The 21034-nt window shown below is 35.6% G+C and overlaps 1 protein-coding gene across 15 annotated transcripts in view; it reads left to right on the plus strand.

The window, feature by feature from the left end:
* The window catches only part of VPS13B (vacuolar protein sorting 13 homolog B), a 916166-nt gene that overhangs the window by 738809 nt on the left and 156323 nt on the right, over positions 1-21034 (plus strand). For all 15 annotated transcript variants that reach the window (XM_054519206.2, XM_054519208.2, XM_054519204.2 and 12 more), the window contains 3 exons: positions 14698-14900; positions 17866-18073; positions 18386-18570. In XM_054519206.2, coding sequence (XP_054375181.2) covers positions 14698-14900; positions 17866-18073; positions 18386-18570 — 596 coding nt within the window. The remainder of the gene's footprint in view (positions 1-14697; positions 14901-17865; positions 18074-18385; positions 18571-21034) is intronic.

Genomic DNA, 21034 nt, shown 5'->3' on the forward strand with positions numbered 1-21034 from the left:
AAACTACAAAGGAACAATTATAGCAGCAGAAACTACTCTAATCCCTAACTTACGCAAGCTATTTTTAGTGAAGTATTTTTTTAACACTCTTTATGTGACAATGTTATATAAACAGGGTAAAACGGTCCTTTCCAGATGAGTTTTAATTTAGGAGCCGAAATAGATTTGTAATGCTAGAGGAATCTTATGTGCTAAGTAATATTTAGCGAAACACCATTGAGAATGTGTTTTAGATATGTTTCTTTATTTGTCAAAGGTACAAAAATATTTGAGTTCACCTAATGATTATATTTTTTAATCATCTAAACTGTCATAAGCTTACAGGAAGTGTACGTGAAAAGGAAATAATATGATCAAAAGGGATAAGTTAATTTTCTCCCCCAGGCATTTCAAATACATTTAAATCTGTGCTTTCAGATTTATTTACTGATTTATAAAACTAAATATTTATAAATTATTGACTGAAGCAGTTAAAGGAATTCCTGTCATTATCATTTGGAATGAAACGAAATGGTTAAATATTTTCTACTTTACAAAAAAATATCTACCAGTTCTTCTTAGCCACCTGTGTTATACTTTAACCCTAAACTATGGGAGTTTCACAGGATTTGATTTTTTTTTAATTCCACTCTGCAGATACTGTATAGCAGTGACTTAGAATAACCTAACTCCTATTTCTGTTAGAATACTTATGTTCTCTCATGAATTTTTGGTAAAATGACCCAAAAGTTCTGATTTCAGTAGAGGTAATGCTTGTATTTTTAAGGTTGGTGTATAATATTGCTGAAAATTGTATGATTATATTAAAAGTACATCTCCTTTAGAAATTATGTCATATATTTTAAAATATTTTAAGGCAGATAATATTTATTTTGCTATTCATTAAACCCATCCCATTCTATAGTATTTTCTGAAAACAAAACAACAAAAGCCTTTCCCTTACATGTGTATACAACGCAATCTTTTTTGCCATTTGAAATATGTAGCTTTGGAGAAACCAAAAGTATATAGCTATAAATTGTGAACTTGCAGTGTAGCACTTTCCAGAGGCAGGGTGGAGAGTGAGCTACAGACTTTAGCTCCCCTTGTCTGAGTAAATTATGGCTCTATTTGGGCGGCACTCCTTAGATTTTGACAAACGAGCACACAGTTGAGAGCTGTGAAATAGCTGAACTTTAGGCTGCCTTGCTCTGTCTCGGGGACACTTAGATTGGCAGCCTCCATATATGTAGATAAGGAAAAGGAAAATAGAATATGAGCAAGTTAGATGCCACAAAAGATTGGGGGAAGAACCTTAATGAGGTCATCTTGGCTGGCATTTTAGTCAGAATTGGGAAGAAGTTAGAAGGATCCCCTGTCCATAAGGACTTAGGTGAGTTTTTACCCAAGCCAAAACCAGTGAGTTGAACTCCTTCTAGTCAAAGGGCTATGGTTTATGTAACTTTCACTACCCCAGCCTTTGTCATCCGGATGTACTTATCTTTTTGATTAAACAAAAGTAGAGAGAGAAAGCATAACCACATTATTTTTCACATATACAAAATGCCTTTTCTCATGTTCACTGAATTCAGGACCAATAAAATTTAAAGAACCTAAAGTTCCTTTTCATGTATTGAAAAGTGAAACCAGGTCATTAATTGATAAAAAGTGGAGCTCCAACTTTTCATTCTATAGTTAACTGGGTCTCCCAGGGAAAGTCTTATAAGGCGTTGTCATAAGCTTTGGGTGCTGCAGAGATGCAAGTTAGCCTAAGGGGAAATAAAATAGTAAATTAGATATGACTACCTAAAATAATATGTTGCAATGACCAGCCAATTACAGCACCCCAAAGACTTTTGTTACTTTTAGCAAGAAATAGCATCTCTGTCCAATGCCTGAACAATAGGAAATGAGTTATTTGACAGTTAAAGCCAGAGGACAAACTTAACTTTTAAGCAGCCACTGAGGATTGAAGTGGAAGTACAGCTTGTAGACAGCTATACAAATCACTAACAAACCTTAATGAATATTGGGTGTGGGCATCAGCGTCCTGTCATTTTTGACACTATGTCCCAAGTAGCTTAAACCCAACACTCAAGGAAAGGTGGAGACCTCATTGGGTCTGTAACATCTGGGTTTTTATTTGTCATTTTGGCATACCCCACAAGCGCAAAAGAAAGAGTAAAAGGGGATTATCTTGACAATGAAATGAGTTACTGAATCTTGTGATAATGAAAAGCAGAAGAATTCTAATGCCTTTCTATAGTCCCTGAGGTAGAGGTGCGTTTATGGTTTAGCAGAAGTAAAATGTAGGGGGAAAGAACAGATGGCCTAGCGTCCGTGAAACATGACACCTCCCCTCCCAGGACTGAGTACCACTATTAATCCTGGTCAGATTCCCTCCTATTATTTTATAACAAGGTTCAAAGTTGCTACTGATAAACTGGCATGTACTTCTTTTTTCACCCTTAAATTACCTGTAGATTACTGATAATTTTTGACTATGATATATTTCTGTATATCCTGGTGAACCTTGAGGCATTCGACAAAAAGTAGAACAGGAATTTCTAAAAATTGGCTGGGAAATAAGAAGAACAAGTAAAATTATCTTAACTTTTTTCAAAAAATGTCCCATATTATGTTTTCTAATATGATGAGAATAAAAACTATAAATGTATGAGATACTGTAATTCTCCTGTCCTCTTAGAAATTATATGAAATGGAGAAGACATCTCAACATACAAATTATATTCTCCTTGCTGTAACTGTTATATGATTAGATACACTAGACATTATTAATTACCACTACCTAAGAAAAGATTTTTTTGACACCTTCAAGAAAGGAGATAAAAATTATGACTGTTTGACATTTTTAAAAAAAAACACTAGGAGGTAAGTGCTGCTCAGCCGTGTTTACATAGTCATGTATTGTTTTGTTTAACCAAATTATGTAAATACAGTATTCTACATCTTTTATTTTGAGATATATATTCATTGTCCTGTGATAAAGAGCTTGTGCATTTTTTAAAATGTTCTTTATGTACATTTTTTGTTTTAGTGCTGTGTGGTTGCTATAGCTGTTTTGGATTCCAAAAGGAAGCCTTTAAAATACATAGGAGAATAACTTCAGAGATATGGAAGATATCCACTGGGTTGAGTTTCCGATGTATGTATTTCAAAGCTGCATAAAAGAAAAAATTATCTAATAAGCAGCAAACTTAGGATATCAGAGCGATCTCATGTGCTGTGGTGTAGTGAACATGATGTACCTGCCCAGCCTTTCGTAGAGGGAGATGAGCTCATTTCAGAGAGATAACCATCTCTGACTTTTTCTTCTGATTCATCACTGACCTGAACTCGATTTGAACCTTGTTAGACAAAAAACAAGCAGAATTCCTGGCCTAAACTATAAAATATAATTAAGCCCTTTTGAAATGATGTGTAAAAGAACATTGCTGTACCCCCACTTATAACCACCACCACCACCACCGCAACCAATAAAGTTAAATCAAGCACTGCCTGTAATGGATTAAAATAATAAATGTTCCTGGATTTCAGTGTTTGAAGTACTTGAAGAAAACAGGCTCCCAGCAGCCAGGGTAGCTGAATGCAAGAGAGACATTTATTAATGACGAGTTCAAGGATTTGGCCTGTTTAAGATCATTACTTTCTGTTTACCGTGTGTTACACATCCCTTGTATTTTTACACAGCCCACATGTGTCCACATGCAATAATGAAAAGCTTTTTTCCCAACAAAAGAATTGTTAATTGTGTAAATATGGTTCTCTTGGGGAATATGAAGTCTTCATAAGACTCTGAGCCCTTCTAATGAGAAATCCAGTGTAGTCATTATAGTCTTCCATGTAAATCCACCTTCAGATCTTATCTTTAGCCAAATTAGTCATTTCTGGTTATTGGTTTTAGTTACCAAATTCCAAATTTAATGTAGACTGTTTGCTAGAAAACTGCTGGCCTCAGGGTATTTGTTTTAGAATTGTGTGCCATTACATTGGACCTTGTGTGTCCTATGTACTCTAGAAAAAAAAAATCAGTGCTTTTTCTTTCATCATATGATAAAGAACCTTTTCACTAGATTTATTAATAGATGCATTTGGAAAAAACAACTGATACAAATTTTACATATACACATATTAAAATATTGTGTTTCTTGGAAAGGAGAAAAAAGGGTCTTTGAGACAACAAAAATGCTGTCAATTAACATGCAGCTATCTCATTGTACAAAATGTTATTGGAGAAGGAAGTTTCCAGCCCTAATAATTAAGTACTACAGACTTTTTTCTTAATAGCCTCTCCTTAGCATTCTAATGATAGCCCCTATTAGGTTAGTGTTAAGTAAAATGGACAAGCATTGTAGCCACAACCCAAGGACTGTGAAAAAATAAAAGATTAGAAGTAAATCTCTATCCCCCACTCTGCTGAATTTGTGACAGCATTTAGTGTTGCCTGTGGTCACAGCAAATTGCCCGCTTGTCCATATAAGCCAGTAGGCTGTTGGCTAGGAAAGCTTCTAGCAAGGCAACCCTGAGTGATGAGTAACTGACAACATCTTAGATGTTCTTTTACTCCCTGGTTGGTCCCCTGGACTTGTTGGCTATGTTGGCATAACATACTGGGGCTGAGCAAGGGAACTGAGGACAGGAAAAAGCATGTATTTACAACCCAGTTACCAATTAGAAAAATGAAATTACTAAGAACTAATAGCAGTAGTTTGTATAAAGCAACATGGTGCTGTAAAGAGGCAGACAGAATCTGCACCCCAGCCCTGCTACTTACTGACCAGTTGGTTGTGTCAAAAGTTACTCTGTAGTGCATTTCCCAAATGAAGGCAAAAATATTTAATTTATAGGACTTTGGGAGGATTAGGTGACATAATCTGTGCAGAGTACCCGACACATTGCTTGGTACAAATTAAGTGCTCAGTAAATATTGGTCTTTGTATATCTTCCTTTCTCCAAAATCACACCACATGAATATGGAGGTCATAAATTACTAAATGTCAGAGCTGAAAAATACCTTAAAGGTCATCCTTTTTTATCAATAACCTTTATTATCCTTTTCTCCCATTGAGCTCATGGTCTAGGCACACTGCATTTAGTATTAGATAACTAACTATACCAACTTGATACAATTGTAACCAAAACAAACAAACAAAACCTTTAGAACACCTCTACAACTTAGTCTCAGACAAATTCATGATTTCTTTTAGGTTCTTAGGAATACTAAAAATACCTCATGGACCACCATTACTATGTGGGACCCACTAAGTGTCAAGGAACCTTGGGCCAAAGCCCATGGAGCTAGTCTTAACTCCCTCATTGAGTACAGAGTGAAGAGGTTAAGCGGTTTGCCCAGGGATACTGAATGGTGGAGTTGAGACTAGAACACACATCTCCTGGCTGCTGGCCTTTCTGTTATACCAGTCTTTCAAAACCTGGATTATGTAGATCAAGACCATTTTCTAAGGCACTGCAGTAAATTACTTAGCAAGTCATGTTGTTTTCAACATTATTTGAGTAAGTTTATACCAATTTTTCCATCCATGTAACTTACTTTTTTTAAAAAAAATTGATTCTCCAGCAGTTTCCTCGCATAATTCAATTAACCAGCTACTGTATTCATCCCAGAAACTTTTCAAGTATGTATTTGCTGTTATTCTTTCCTATGTAAGAAGGTTGTCTTACACTTTCCAGTATGCACAGTCAGATCTGCCAGTCTGCTTTTTTTTTAAACATAGCCACATGATCCAATCAAGTTATGTTTTTCTAATAAACTAACACAACTGTAAAAACAGTGAGCATGGTTGCAGATTGGAGGGGAAGAAAGAGGCAAAGCATATCCTCCATCACCCTTTGGTATTTTTAGTTTTCATTTTTCCAGGATCCTAGAGTTCTAAAGCATTTCATAAAAAATACCTTTCCCAGATAATGGCCATGTGTGAGTAGCCAGCTCAGTAGGCATTTCTTCTTTCATGACAAATTCTGCCTTTTTTTTATGGGAAAGAAACACTCCTCTTCCAGCTACTTGTTTTTCCATTTTCTTATGTCCAAACAAAGAGGTTTGAATTAAACTAGGAGGTCCCAGCTTTTACTTACCAGTAAGGACTAAGTCACAGTCCCTGGGGAATGGAAATCTCACCTATGAGAAGTCATCAGGTGCTTTGGGAAGGGAAACATGTTAGTAGCCTGGCCACCCATTTGGTCTATTATTTTGATGACTAGACTTTTAAGCTCATTTGTTGGGGAATACTGGCATCTTTTACAGCTTAAATGTCGGTGTCCATGTAGTTCTCTGGTTTTGTTATGTTTTGTCCCACATATCATTTCTTCCTGTATTTTAGTTTACCATATTAATAGGTTCTCTCTCTCTCTCTCTCTCTCTGTCTCTCTCTCTCTCTCTATATATATAGGCTCTCTCTTTTGCGCTCTCTCTATATAGGCTTATTACAGAATTAAATATAATTAAATAGGATCTGATCAACTTACATATTCTGATCAAGGGTGGGGACGAACATGTTTTTTTCATGGCTAGAGCACCCAAATGCCATTTTTATCTGCTTCAACATAATTGGTTGAAGGAATGGAAGACTTTATTTTTGAGGGATTTGTTATGTCTTTACAGACAATACTTACAAAATTTTGTCCTTTTCACATTTTGAGGTTTTCTGATGCTTCACTGTTATGCAAATCAGCTTCTGGATGTATCTAACACATGCTTGCTGATTTTCTAGTAGCCTTAGATTACTTACAGCTGGATAAAATAATTACCTGGATATGCTTTGCTAGCAATGTCATCATTGACTACTCTTTCTAATGATATATAGAAGCTCGATTTAGATTGCATTTTGCTCAGTCAGCATGTAGAAACTAGGAGCCTTACTAAGGGTCTAGTAGACACTGACAACATAGGGCTGGCAGCACTTTGTAAACATTTTCCAAAACAAGTGGTTTGCATTTATTAGTCTTCTGAAGGAGTATTTTAAAAGTCATGAAACCATTTGTTCCTTGAAGTAAATTTTTATACTCAATGAAAAGTATGTCAGTATTCAAACAAAGCATGATTGGTTCTGTTTATTGTACCAGTTGTTTCTGAAATTATTTCTCAATGTTGCTACACCTCATTTAGTTTAATTAAATATCTGCCATTAGTTTGCTAAAACTTAAATTTAAAAGATAAATGTAGATTTTTGAGAAAAGTCAACAGAAAAATTCAGCAGGAAAGCATTCTGTTGAAGGAAATGTAGAAGTCATACCGTACGATTGGTCAAAGTGACCTGATCACATAATCACTAAATGCAACATGGGATCCTGAGTGGGATCCTGAAACAGAAAAAGGACATTGGAGGAGAAGCTGGTGAGATTGAAAGGTCTTTAAATTGGTAGTATTGTATCACTGCAAATTTAATGGTTTTTGAGAATCATAATCTGATTTTATGTAAGTTATTAACATTGAGAAGCTGGGTGAAGGATATCAACTTTGCTGAAAGCCTAAAATTGTTTCAGAATTTAAAGTTTTTTAAAAATGACCTGATCAGCAATTGGGTAAGTAACTTTAATAATATTCATGCTTTTAAACATCTAAGTGATAATTTTATATTGTAAACTTTTGAAGCATATTTTTAAAAATTTTGTCTTTACTGTTTTTGGAAATTTAGGGAAAAAAATACAAGTACAGAAAATGTACAGGGTAATTCATCAAATGCCTGTGGTACTCATGAGCTAGAACAAATATAAACATTTGTCTTATTTGCTATAAACACACACACACAGAACTTTACAAAATTATTCAGGCCTTTTCCAATGTTCCATTGTTAAGAAGGTAGCTCTTTATAATTTTTACTTCTAGGCATTTTGTCCAATGGTGCATTTGTCCCCCTAGGAAGAAGAACACATGCCTTAACTCACTTTCTGTTGCCATTTATACCAGGTTGTTGGATGTATAAATATCTAGTTTACATGAACTCTGAGTATTCTCTGTGGCCCTAGGTTTATATGTGTGGTAATATATAAGATTCAAAATAAGGAAGATATTTAGTATGTTTCCTGGGAAAAAAAGAAAGGCCTGATGTCCCATGGGCTGGCTTCTCAGAGTGAAATAAAGGGGAAAGGAAAATTAATAACCCTGTCATGAGTCCCAGGGATTACTGTCATATTTTGTGGTAAAAGTGTATAATTTGGTTTACCATCTGTAAGTGACCCTTTGTGAAATTCATCACCACCCTTTATTGCTATTAAGTTATCACAAGCTCTTAATAAATACTGGCTCACCCTGTGATCCCAGCACTTTGGGAGGCCGAGGTGGGCAGATAACGAGGTCAAGGGTTGGAGACCAGCCTGACCAATGTGGTGAAATCCTGTCTCTATTAAAAATGCAAAAAAAAAAAAAAAATTAGCTGGGCGTGGTGGTGTGCGCCTGTAATCCCAGCTACTCAGGAGGCTGAGGCAGGGGAATTGCTTGAACCAGGGAGGTAGAGGTTGCAGTGAACTGAGATCACACACTGTACACCAGCCTGGGCGACAGAGTGAGACTCTGTCTCTAAATAAATAAATACTGGTTCCAAGATTAAAAGCACTTAACTAATGTGTTTATTATTATGTTGTAGCTTTTTTTAATGTAGGAGTAAATGTTCAAAGGAAATATCTATTTTAAACTTAAAAGCTGATATTTGTGGGTTAACCTTTCTGTGGTACTACAGGTAACTGTGTTCCCTCATTGAGGAATGGAGTCACAACAGATTGGTGTGTGCAGTATGTGTAGCAGACAAGGAAGGCACATGGGGAGGAGTTGAATCAGTTGTGTAAATTTCAAAATTGAACCACACTGAATTTCCTTGTAGGTATATGGCAAGAAAGAAAAGGGACAAAAAGGACCAGGCAGGACATATTTATATCTGTAGATTTTGTATTTTCTTAATACTTTCTGGCAATGGCTGTTCCTGTGTCCTCACTGCAAACATTAGCATCTTATTAAATTCTCATTGTCATTTGTGTATTTAAACAAGCTCATGATCAGTGCTGGTAGGCGTGAGTTCCAGGCAAATAAAAACTGTAGAATGACTGTAAAAACTAAGACTAAAGCAAGGGGTAGGCTTGAGCAAAAGAATAAAAGAGACTGAAAAAAAAAGTGAATAGCACATAAAGTGAATAAAAAGAAAGCAAAAAATATTAGGGTTTGTATGATAGCAGGGAAGTATTCCTGTTCAACAGTTCATGTGCTTAACAGAGTCAATACTAGAAATGTTCTGGGATGTCTCTTCCCCACTCAGTACTTACTGAGATTGCAGAACTTGAAGCTAATACGTTGCCAAGAGAAAATCTGATATGAAAGAAAATTGCTAATTATTTACTTTATCTTCATATACCCGATATATGGTAGATAACCAGTAACTTTTGGTTGAATAATGGATACATGCCTACATAAATATCAAATTGAAGGTGACCCAGGATATGTAGATTCCTTAGAAACAATCAGAAGCATGGTAATAGCACTTGTTTAGGAAATTAGGCCTGGTCTTAGATACTGTGTCATAAGGACAGAAATTATGGTTTAAGCCATGAGAGTAGAGAAGTTTGCTGAAATATTAGTTCAAGGGGAGAATGGAAAACTGAAGATTACTTATTAAAATCCCATTGGTTAAAGGTATTATTTGTGACACTTTGGATTGCACATGGCAGAAAATCCAACCTAAACTAGTTTAAGCAGTTTTTACGTATGTGAAAAGCTCCAAACCACTGTTGTCCTGAGGCATGGAAGAGTCTGTTAGATTTCTTTCCTCTGTGTTACGCTGCTTCAGCCCTTAGGCTCCACATGCTGACTGCCAGCAGTTCCAAGGCCTTCATTTTCTTAACCTCAAGACCAGGGAGCAAGAGGAAGGGTCATGTTCCCAAAAGTATTATTATACCTTAGTGGTTTTCATTGAATATTATGCTCATTCCTGGACCAAATCAATCTCCAGAGAATATCAAACATAAAGTCCCATGAAGTGTGGCAAGTTCCCCATCCTGCTAGACTGTTTCCCGGCAAACCAGTCATTGGATTCTGTTGTCACTGGAACATAGCTATAGCTAGCTCAGTGCTTGCCTTCATTGCAGGGCCTCTGTTTCTGTAGCACATTGTGTGTCCTCTGGTCCTCTTTAGTGCTCACCTAAGTCTGGCCCACTTTCTCTCTTCTTGTTCCAGCCTCCCAAATGTTTGTGTGATCATTGGCTTCCTAATTCTTTGCAATTTTACTGATATTTCTGTCCCCACCTTTATCTTTACTCTCTTGAGAATTCTAGCTATCCCATTCTCTGTCCCCAAGCAAAAAAATATATATATATAGGATTTGTGTAATAGTAGGAAAGTGTTTTTCTATATTTGTTTTGTAATAATTCAAGTCTGGAATTTTTTTTTCATTCTCTCCTTGCCCCGGTCAATAAAGTCAATAAGAACTTGTAATTGTATAACTTTGGGGGGGTTAAGAAGAGCCTTCCATCAACTCTATTTAAGTTCTGTAAGAGGTAGGCACTTTGCAAGTGATATGCATCATATAGAATATGAATTTTGACATTTAAGTACTAGTTCTTTTAAGACAAAGCCTCATAATTTTAGTACAATATCAGTATTTAGTACAATATCAGTATTTTAAAGTGGTTCCTGCATAGTAGAAATACCTAATATGATCCAAATTCTGTATGTATTATGTTATTTCTACAAATATAAGATTTTGTCATGCTTACAAATACTCTTTTTTAAATGAAAGCCACTATAGAGTGAGAAAGGAATCTCATTCCTCTGTATGCTTTGTAGACAAAGTGTTGTCAAGCCCATTCCTAAAGAGACTTCCAGAAATAAATATCAACCTTTTATGGCTTTTTTTAGTAGATAATTACCTTTGCTTCCATAAACTTGTTCTTTATGGCTTTCTTAGTTCTTTTGCTTTAATTTTGACCACTCCAAGTGATGTTTTAAGGTGGATTAGAAACAGACACACCTGAAGAGGTGCTTAGCAAGTTTCTCACGGTCATAGAAAGAGGTTACAAATAAGGAAGGCGAGAAGGCTAGAAACCACCCTGTGATGTTGGATTTCAACCTGAGGTATCAGTATGAATTCATGGTTTTTAATGTATTTACGAGTGGATAGAGAGAGAGACAAAGATATGTAGGTATACAGGGGTTGCTATACATACATATACTTCTTATCTCTGCTGAAGGGGCCTAGCAGCAGTGACACCCCAGTAGCAATGAGCATACCTACCCACCCAGATTTTGGTTTCTAGATACCATTCTTCAACAAAAGAAACCAGAGCTCCTTGGAGAAATGGCTGGTGCTAGAGATGGGGTGGGAAAAATACAAGATGAGCCTGAAATATTTTGTGGCCTGAAAGTAAAGAAGTTCTCAAAAAATGATGGGCATAGGCCAGGTGCAGTGGCTCACGCCTGTAATCCCAGCACTTTGAGAGGCCAAGATGTGCAGATCAACCGAGGTCAGGAATTTGACACCAGCTTGGCCAACATGGTGAAACCCCATCTCTACTAAAAAGACAAAAATTAGCCAGGCATGTTGGTGGGCGCCTGTAATCCAAGCTGTTCGGGAGGCTGAGGCAGGAGAATCGCTGGAACCCAGGAGGCAAAGGTTGCAGTGAGCCGAGATCATGCCACTGCACCCCAGCCTGTGTGACAGAGTGAGACTCTGTCTCAAAAAAAAAAAAAAAAAAAAAGATAGGCATATACTAAAAGGACACAGGGACCATCTTAAAGGGCTCCCAATGGCCAAAGCTGGTTCAGAGTAAGCAACAATGTAAATAATGATAGTATTGGATTATAACCCATAAAAATGAATATTCATGAGTCCATACTGATATAAATAAATAATTGAATTAGTATATGGGGTAGAAGGGACAGCTGTAGTATATGTGCTACCGAAGTGGGCACTAGAAGGGGCAGCTCTAAATAAGGGAAATAGGAAACCACCATTATCACACACCACAATAAATCCTTGCAGGTGAGACCACTGGTGGATGCTAACATTAGTGGGTGAAAATTTGAAGAAAAAGAGCATATCTGCATAATCTCCAAGTGTCTCCCCACAAAAATACTTATTTACAAGGGGAAAGTGTTAACTTTACAGTGGCAAAATCTGCCAGACACCACTTTAGCCATATGATCAGAGTTAATACTGTAAATAATAAAATATTGGTATCACGTACACCAATATGATGCACTAAGGGTGTCACTTCTGTGGTATTGTCAAAAATGCATAACCTCATTCTGATCACAAGAAAACATCAGATATATCCCAACAGACAGACACGTTGCAGAATGATTGTCCTGGGTTATTCCACAGTATCAAAGTCATAAAAGACAAAGAAAGCTGGGGGATGTGTCACATATTAAAGAATACTAAGAAGCTTCGATGATTAAATTCAGTAGGGATCCTACGTTGAATCCTGGACCAGAAAGAGGAAATTAGTGGGAAAAATGGCAAAAATTTAAAAAGATGTGTAGATTATTTAAAAGTATTATATCAATGTGGATTTCCTGATTTCAGTATTTGTACTAAAGTTACATAGCTAGGTGAAGGGTATACAGGAACATTATACAGTATGTTTTTTCAACTTTTTATGTAGGCCCAAAGTTATATCAAAATAGAAAGCTTTTTTTTTTTAAAGTGAGGGGACTTGGAGTAGATGATTTCTAGATCTCTTCCATCCAGCCTGGTTATGTTACAGTGGTAAAAAATGAAACCAAAGATGTAAGCAGTTTTATTTCCTGTCTACCAATTAAGAAACATGTTGAGGCAGCTGAAAAATAGGATCAGATTCTAAACTGTCGATTCAGTTCAATGGAACATGTCCTGAATAGCTACTGTTGTGCCCAGGACTACACTGAATAAGCTGGTCCTTGCCTCCAGCATAGTCAGTACTAGAGGTTGAAAATGGTGTGGTCTTCTCTTTCACTCACTGATATTATTCAGATATCTCTTCTTTGATGTTTTAAAATAATGGAATTGGAGAGAATGAAATAGAAATTGATAAGTTTTAGAAATTTGTCAAAGGAAATAAGAGCCTTCAAAGAGGGCCTGAGGTTTTTCAGTCTGGGTGCCTGAAGAGATAATGATAACCATTAAATAAGATAAGCAGCCTAGGTGGCCTTTGGCGTTAAACACTGTGTACAAGGATTCAATATGACTATCACACTAAGATTACAAACAGATAATTAGATATGTCACTGTGGGGTTGTACAAAGATATATGTATTTGAAAATAAAGGATGATGCAATCCTCACATTCTGTTAATGCTCATTTACTAAATAATTGTACTGAATTAAGGCTATATTTTTATGCCTTTATGGCAAATTTCTGGATGATGAATAGATATATTGCATTTAGCAAATATTTACTTTTAGAAGTTTTAGATATTTTAGAAATGTAATGCTGTTAAATCAGAAAATTATGGCTTCAGTTATGAACTCTGTTAATAAAGATGGTTTTTTATTTGGGGGTATTTTGGGGCCTGTTTCTATTTCTTTTATTTTCTGGAGTGCTTTTTTTGCTTGTTTATTTGTTTGTTTAGACTAAGTGAAAGCTTTGAATCAGGATAATTGTGAATGAAATGGTAGTTTCAGTTTCACAATTTGATGAAACATTTTAAGAAATTGATTTCCACCATGATTATTTTTAAACCAAAGTCTTATCTCTAACGCTTTTGTGGGTGTGATGCCTTCTGTGGAGGATTAGAGGTTGAATATCATTTCTGCAGTAGGAATATACAACATATATGAAATTTTCAAGTCTCTACAGAATTGAAAAGTCAATGTGGTTACTGTACTTTAAAACATGTGTATACTATGGACCTAAGGTGTTTTTTAATCTTTCATCTTTTTTAGGGATCAAATATCATTAGAAAAATAAGCCATGAGCATTACAAACGTGGTCTGGTGAAATTCAATATTCACTATGGCAATTTAATCCTTGGGAGGAAAGTTAACTCACCACTCTTAACTTTGCATCTAAATATCTTAAAATGTGCCATTGGTTTTATGAAAAGGTTTTGATCTACACTCCTATTTTAAGTTCAAAAGAAAGCCTACATTTTAAAGTGTATTCCTTTTCTGGGTATATTTACTTTGAACTATAGCATATAGTTTTTCTCATAAATCTAACCTGCCACTATCTGTTTTTAAGACTTTGTAAACTTCAAGTGGTTATGATGTGTGAAGTTTGGATTAAACTAAAATTTTTAGAAAACACATGTTATATATTTTGATTGTTTTGAATTTTAACATGGACCAGTAAAAAACTTGAGTGTCTAGCAGAGTAACATACTGCACTGTGTTACTGTAGGAAATCACAGAAAATTACCCTTTCCCATCATGTTAACAATAGACAAATGAAGCAGCTGTTCTTATTCTTAATGTAGTTGCTTGAAAAACTTGCACAACTTAATGAAAATGTCTCTACTCATAAAACTTAAAATGCTCACACATGGAAAAAGTCATAATGTTTTGGCAAATATTACTTTGTTAGGAATGTGAATGAGGTATACCTGCTTCATAACTAGAACTCTGTATAAACGGCATGAAACAGTGGTGGACTGCCAACCAAGCAAGAAGACTCTGACAAAGGATGAATTAATACTCTTCAAAAATACAGATAGTTCTTTCCCAAACATTTTTTTGATAAGGATGAATTATATACTCTTCTGTATTTTTTTTTTCAGGCATAATTCTTGGGTCATCATTTCTACTCAGTATAAACGATTTCCTCCTTAAAACAAGTCTCAAAGAAAGAAGCCGCATTCTGATAGGACCATGTTGTGCTACTGCCAATCTGGAAGCTAAGTGGTGTAAACACAGCGGGAATCCAGGCCCAGAACAATCTATACCAAAAATATCCATTGACTTAAGAGGAGGTCTGCTACAGGTCTGTGGGTATTGGCCATATTTTTTTCATAGGTTATTAACTAGCCTTTGTTCATTTTTTGAACTGTTTCACTAAATTTTAAATCCTTGTGTGGTAAGAAAAGGTATTTGTCAGATTGCTACTTGTTAAATTTTCAACAACTTTATTGAGATATAAGTCATATACCAGCAATCTACCTATTTCAAGTATACAATTCAGTGGTTTTTTAGCATATTCAGAGTTGCACAATCATTACCACAGTCAATTTCAGAACATTTTCATTACCACCAACAAAAAGACCCATATCCATTAGCAGCTACTCACATTACCCTCTAACCCCCTTATCAGGCCTAGGAAACCACTAATCTACTTTCTGTCTCCATAGATTTACCTATTCTTAACATTTCGTATAAATAGAATCATATAACCTGTGGTCTTTTGTGACTGACTTCTTTCACTTGGCATGTTTTCAAGGTTCATCCATGTTTACCAATTGTCAATATTTTATTCCTTTTTATGGCCAAATAATGTTCCATCATATGGATATACCACATTTTATGTATTCATTCATCAGTTGATAGACATTTGGGTTCTTTCCACTTTTGGCTGCTATGAATAATGCTGCCATGACCATTTGTGTACGACTTTTTGTGTGGACATTTCATTTCTCTTAGATATATAACTAGGAGTGGAATTGCTGGGTTGAATTTTTTTTTTTTATGGGTAGACTTTTCTTTTTGAGACAGGGTCTTGCTCTGTTACCCAGGCTGGAGTACAGGGGTACAATAATAGCTCACTGTAGCCTCAATCGCCTGGGCTCAAGTGATCCTCTTGCATCAACCTCCTGAGTGGGTAGAACTATGTGCCACCACACCCAGCTAATGTTTTTTTTTTTTTTTTTTTTCCAGTAGAGATGAGGTCTCACTATGTTATTCAGGCTATAGATTTTTTTAATTATTAATGCAAAGTAGTCAACCTGTTGCAAGCACAGTGTCACTAGCAATATATAAGAACAATTTCCTAATATTAAATATTTTACATGTGATGATATCTGATTACAACACTTGATAAATTAGTCACACTGCCAACTCTTAATGCATTTGTCTTAACAGCCATATATAGAATGTGTGAAGGCAACCAACTTATTTCTTGATTATTTTGTATTTGGATAGATTTTAATTTAATCTTCATGTAACTTGATGCTACTCTAAACTTGACATGAATCCAAAAAGCTTGAAAGATTCACAATGATAGAAAATTAAAACAACTAATTGGTCAATAATGGAGACATTAAATGTGAATTTTTTTCTTTCTTTTTTTTTTTTTTTTGAGATAGGATCCCGTTTTGTTGCACATCCTGAAGTGCAGTGATGTGATAACAGCTCACTGCAGCTTCAGCCTCCTGGGCTCAAGAGATCCTCCCACCTCAGCCCCCCGAGTACCCTGGACCACAAGCATGCACCACTGTGCCTGACTATTTTTTTTAAGAGACAGGTTCTCACTATATTGCCCAGGCTGGTCTCAAACTCATGGGCTCAAGTGATCCTCCACCCATGCTGGGATTACAGGCATGAGCCATAGCACCCGGCCAATTGTTTGTATTTATCTAAAAGTTGTATTGCCTCAAGTTTTCACCAGTTTCCTTTTTAATGCACAGAGCAAGATTTGGGAAGATCCTAATAACTTACTGTTTTGTGTTGCTTTGGAGATTTTCAGTATCTATCAGAAATCTTCATATATTTAGCAATAAGCATGTATTACTTTATGAAGAATATTCATTGTCTTACCTTTTTTCCAAGGCAGCCAAGTAACTTCACATTGAAAACAATAATGATCTGTTTACATGACCAAGTGCTTAAAAATAAAAAGTAAGAAAATTTGAAACCACAGCATCAATAAAAGCAAAAACAAAATACAGTGTATTACCTCTGTATTACAGTCATTGTCTCTTGACAATTTATAGGCTAGAGCACAACATTCTACTCCCCAGTTTGACTTTTCACCTATCTATTTTTCAGCATCCAATAAAAATAAGATTGATGAGAACACAAGTACACTTAGTGTTACATCTTTTACTTTCATTTCTGAGATGCCTTAATTCCAGAGAGCAGAACCTAAGCCTAGAGTTTAAAACTTACCCACACGATATAGGGCTATTATTTTCTACTACTATATATTCTTTTTTCTTTTCTGTGTTACCTGGTTCTCTTAGAATTGATAGTTGTATTGCCTTTATTCAGTATTTACAGAGAAAATTAACATTTTTGAAAGTTTTAATCTTCATTATGACCTACTGGTCATTATATGTCTATAACTTAGTAGTTATAGATTAATATTACTCACATGCAGAAAAAGAAAACTTAATCTCCATTAGAGGAAACACTAAGTCCTTTTGTTGTGAAACTCTACTGTAGCTACTGTAGTATAATTGATTTTCAGGGGCTCTGGAATCCTCTGTGTTGACACAGTCTTACTAAACACGGAAGTTGGGAGCCTTCTAAGTTCAGGTTCATTGAGAAAGCTCCCTCTAAAAGTGCAGAGAAAGAAACCCTGTAATAAGGATTACTTATTTAATCTCATGGCAGAATGTCAGAGCTATCCCACAAGGTTATTGTTATGATTTTATCAACATTTTGGCCTAGAAGATCTTCGTTGCCTTCTCTCAGACTATAATAGGTGTTCTTTTCCCTCTTAGCTAAATTAATTCATAAACATTACTTCACATCAACATAATTTCAATTCAACATTTAAAATTTATTGTTATTCACACAATATAAGATATAATTAATTTTTTTGTTGTTATATATTTATTCAAGCAATAGAATTTCATCCTGTAAGTCAATTACTTTTTAGGAATTATAGTTTATTATAAGTAATTAAATTGAACATAATTACAGTCCTACATTAATTCAAATATGATTATACCTAATTAGTCTCAAGAAATATTTGTATTTAAAAGCCACTATAATTTTTTATGATTTTAAAGGTCTTCTGGGGTCAAGAACATTTGAATTGTTTAGTTCTTCTACATGAATTACTCAATGGATACCTTAATGAGGAGGGAAATTTTGAAGTACAAGTTTCTGAACCAGTGCCTCAAATGTCATCTCCTCTGGAAAAGAATCAGACATTTAAAAGTGAACAAAGTTCAGATGACCTACGGACAGGTCTATTTCAGTATGTACAAGATGCTGGTAAGTAGCAACAGACTCAGTGTGAGAGTGTGTATGTGCATGTGGGTGCATTTTAAATGCATGTTAACTAAATAAAAACAATCAAGATGACTTTTTAAACTGCGTTAAAATTTGCAGTACAAAAATAGTACATTATCATTCAATCTCTCTTAGGGGAAGTTCTTCATTTCTTTCTGTTCCAGAGTATATATAAAAATGACCAACTGGCTTCTTTATATCTTTTATTCTCATAATTTCTTCTTCCTTTACTTTTTCCTCTTTGTCATGTTCCCCTTTAAAAATCATACAATTATTTATACTTTTATTTGACAGAATCCTTGAAATTGCCTGGGGTCTATGAAGTCTTATTTTATAATGAAACTGAAGATTGCCCAGGGATGATGTTATGGAGATATCCAGAACCTAGAGTGCTCACCCTTGTACGAATAACTCCTGTACCTTTTAACACCACAGAGGATCCAGATATTAGCACAGCAGACCTTGGTGATGTGCTACAGGTATGTAATGACCATTCATTGTAAAAAGAAAACATTGTGGGAAAGGGCTGATCTTATATTAGGAAAAATGTTTGGAACATACTTCTTACATTAATAGTATCAGAGAGAAATATACATCTGTGTGTGTGGTGTGTGTGCATCCACACACATATATAATAGGATTTTAAAAAATAAGGTAATAATGTAATCCAAATTCATGATACATGGCAATTTTAAGAGTTCTCAATTCTACTCTCCATTTTATTATGAGTAGATTATAATGGGACAAGGAGGTGTCATTTAGTTCACCACTCCTTTATTAAGTGCCTGTCATGTGTTCACACTCTTCAGAGTTTCTAGAGCCGCCCCATGAAACAAAATATGCCCATGTAAGGCCAGAAAGAGATGACTGTAGTTTTCATTTCCATAGCTGAAATGGTCTTGGGGCTTGAGGTAGGCTGATTTTTCTATTAAAGAAAAGGTCTAACCTGTGATCATATTCCCTAAGGTTTTGTGAAAGTGTGTTGCTTCTTAGTTCCCTGAGTTTAATATAAATGTCATTGTGGATATCACTGTATTACCTTTGTACTTACTAATCTTCTACTGATAGGAGTTTCTCTTAAAATTTGTTTCTCCCTTAATCTTCCACCTATTACCAGATCATACAACCATCCACTCAAAATCTACAGGTCATTCCTGATTACCTTCTTTCCCTACCTCCCTGCGTCAAAACCCATCAACAAGTCCTGTCAGTTCTGCCTACAAAATATGTCCCTATTCCATCTACTTCTCTGTTTCTGCTGATACAACTTGAGTTCAAGCTGCCATCTTCTGTTCCCTACTCCAGTAGCTTCCTAATTGGCCTCTATGCTTCTGTTCTTGACCACTTGGAATGCATTCTCCAAATAGCAGCTAAACTGATATTTTTTAAATGTAGGTTATACTATATCACTTCCCTAACTTAAAACCCTGTGGTGGCTTCCTCTAATACTTAGAACAAAATTCAGATCTCTTGCTGTGGCCTGCAAGGACCTATAGTCTGGACTCTGCTCACCTCTCCAACTGGAGTTCATGCCAGTCTCTCCCTTTCTCATGATCCTTCAGCCACTCTGGCCTCCTTTTTCTCCTTGAGCAGACCACCTCTGTCACATTACCACCCTTGGTCTTCGTCAGTCAGGTACCAGCTCAAATGTCATATCCTGACTAGCCCACTACAACTACTTCATTCTGTATTGCATTACTTTGTTTTACTTTCTCATAGTTCTTATTGCTAGTCCGAATTATGCGTTTGTTTACTTGCATGTGATCTTTCTACTGTTAGAAAATAAGCTCCTTATATGTCTTGATGATGTATCTCCAGCCTCTGGTATATAGGTACACTCACCAAATTTTTGAAGTGACTGCTCTGTTCTTAACAAATTAGTTTTATAATACAAATCAGCTACATATTAATATAAGTCATATTACAATCTTATTTAATTCCTTTTTTTTTTTTTTTTTTTTTTTGAGACAGAATCTTGCTCTGTCGCCCAGGTTGGAGTGCAGTGGCAAGATCTCGGCTCACTGCAAGGCTCAGGCCATTCTCCTGCCTCAGCCTCCCGAGTAGATGGGACTACAGGCGTCCACCACCATGCCCGGCTAATTTTTTTTTTGTATTTTTAGTAGAGACGGTGTTTCACCATGTTAGCCAGGATGGTCTGGATCTCCTGACCTCATGATCCACCTGCCTTGGCTTCCCAAAGTGCTGGGATTACAGGCATGAGCCACCGTGCCCAGCCGAATTCTACTGTCTTATCAGACTTGCCTAAATGCAGAATATCTGTAGATTTTCAATCAAAATGAAAATGCTCATACATTAAAGTTTTAACTTCATGTAAGGGCTAAAGGTTTATAGTTATAGCTAGATATTAACACATTTATTAACATAAGTGTAATAACTAATTATTGGTGGTATGATGTAAATTATATTAAATAAGGCATCTAAGATAGTACATTTACTAGTGGCATATTTTCTATCTTCTCACTGCTATTAGGAGAGCATAGTGATTAAGACGATGAACTATAGCCAGAATGCCTGGGTTCAAAGGCTTGCTCTGGCACTTGCAAACATTGTCACATTAGACAAGTAACAACCACTCAGGTTGGTTTTTTGTTTTACTTTTTATTCCAACAACAAAATGAGGCTAATAATAATGTGATGATTGTAAGAATCAATAGAATCAATATTTATAAAATACATAGAACTGTGCCTGGCACATAGCAAATGTTATATAAGTATGACTATTACCACTATTACAGATTCAGCAGTCTAATCCAAAAATCTGAAATCCAAAATACTCCAAAATCCAAAACTTTCTGAGTGTTAACATGATGCTCAAAGGAAATGCTTATTGGATTTCAGATTTTGAATTTATGGATTAGGGATCCTCAACTAGTACGTATTTGCAAATATTCCAAAATCTGAAAAATATCTGAAATTCAAAAC

Source organism: Pongo abelii, chromosome 7 (genome assembly GCF_028885655.2).
Source record: "Pongo abelii isolate AG06213 chromosome 7, NHGRI_mPonAbe1-v2.0_pri, whole genome shotgun sequence".
Classification (NCBI taxonomy): Eukaryota; Metazoa; Chordata; class Mammalia; order Primates; family Hominidae; genus Pongo; species Pongo abelii.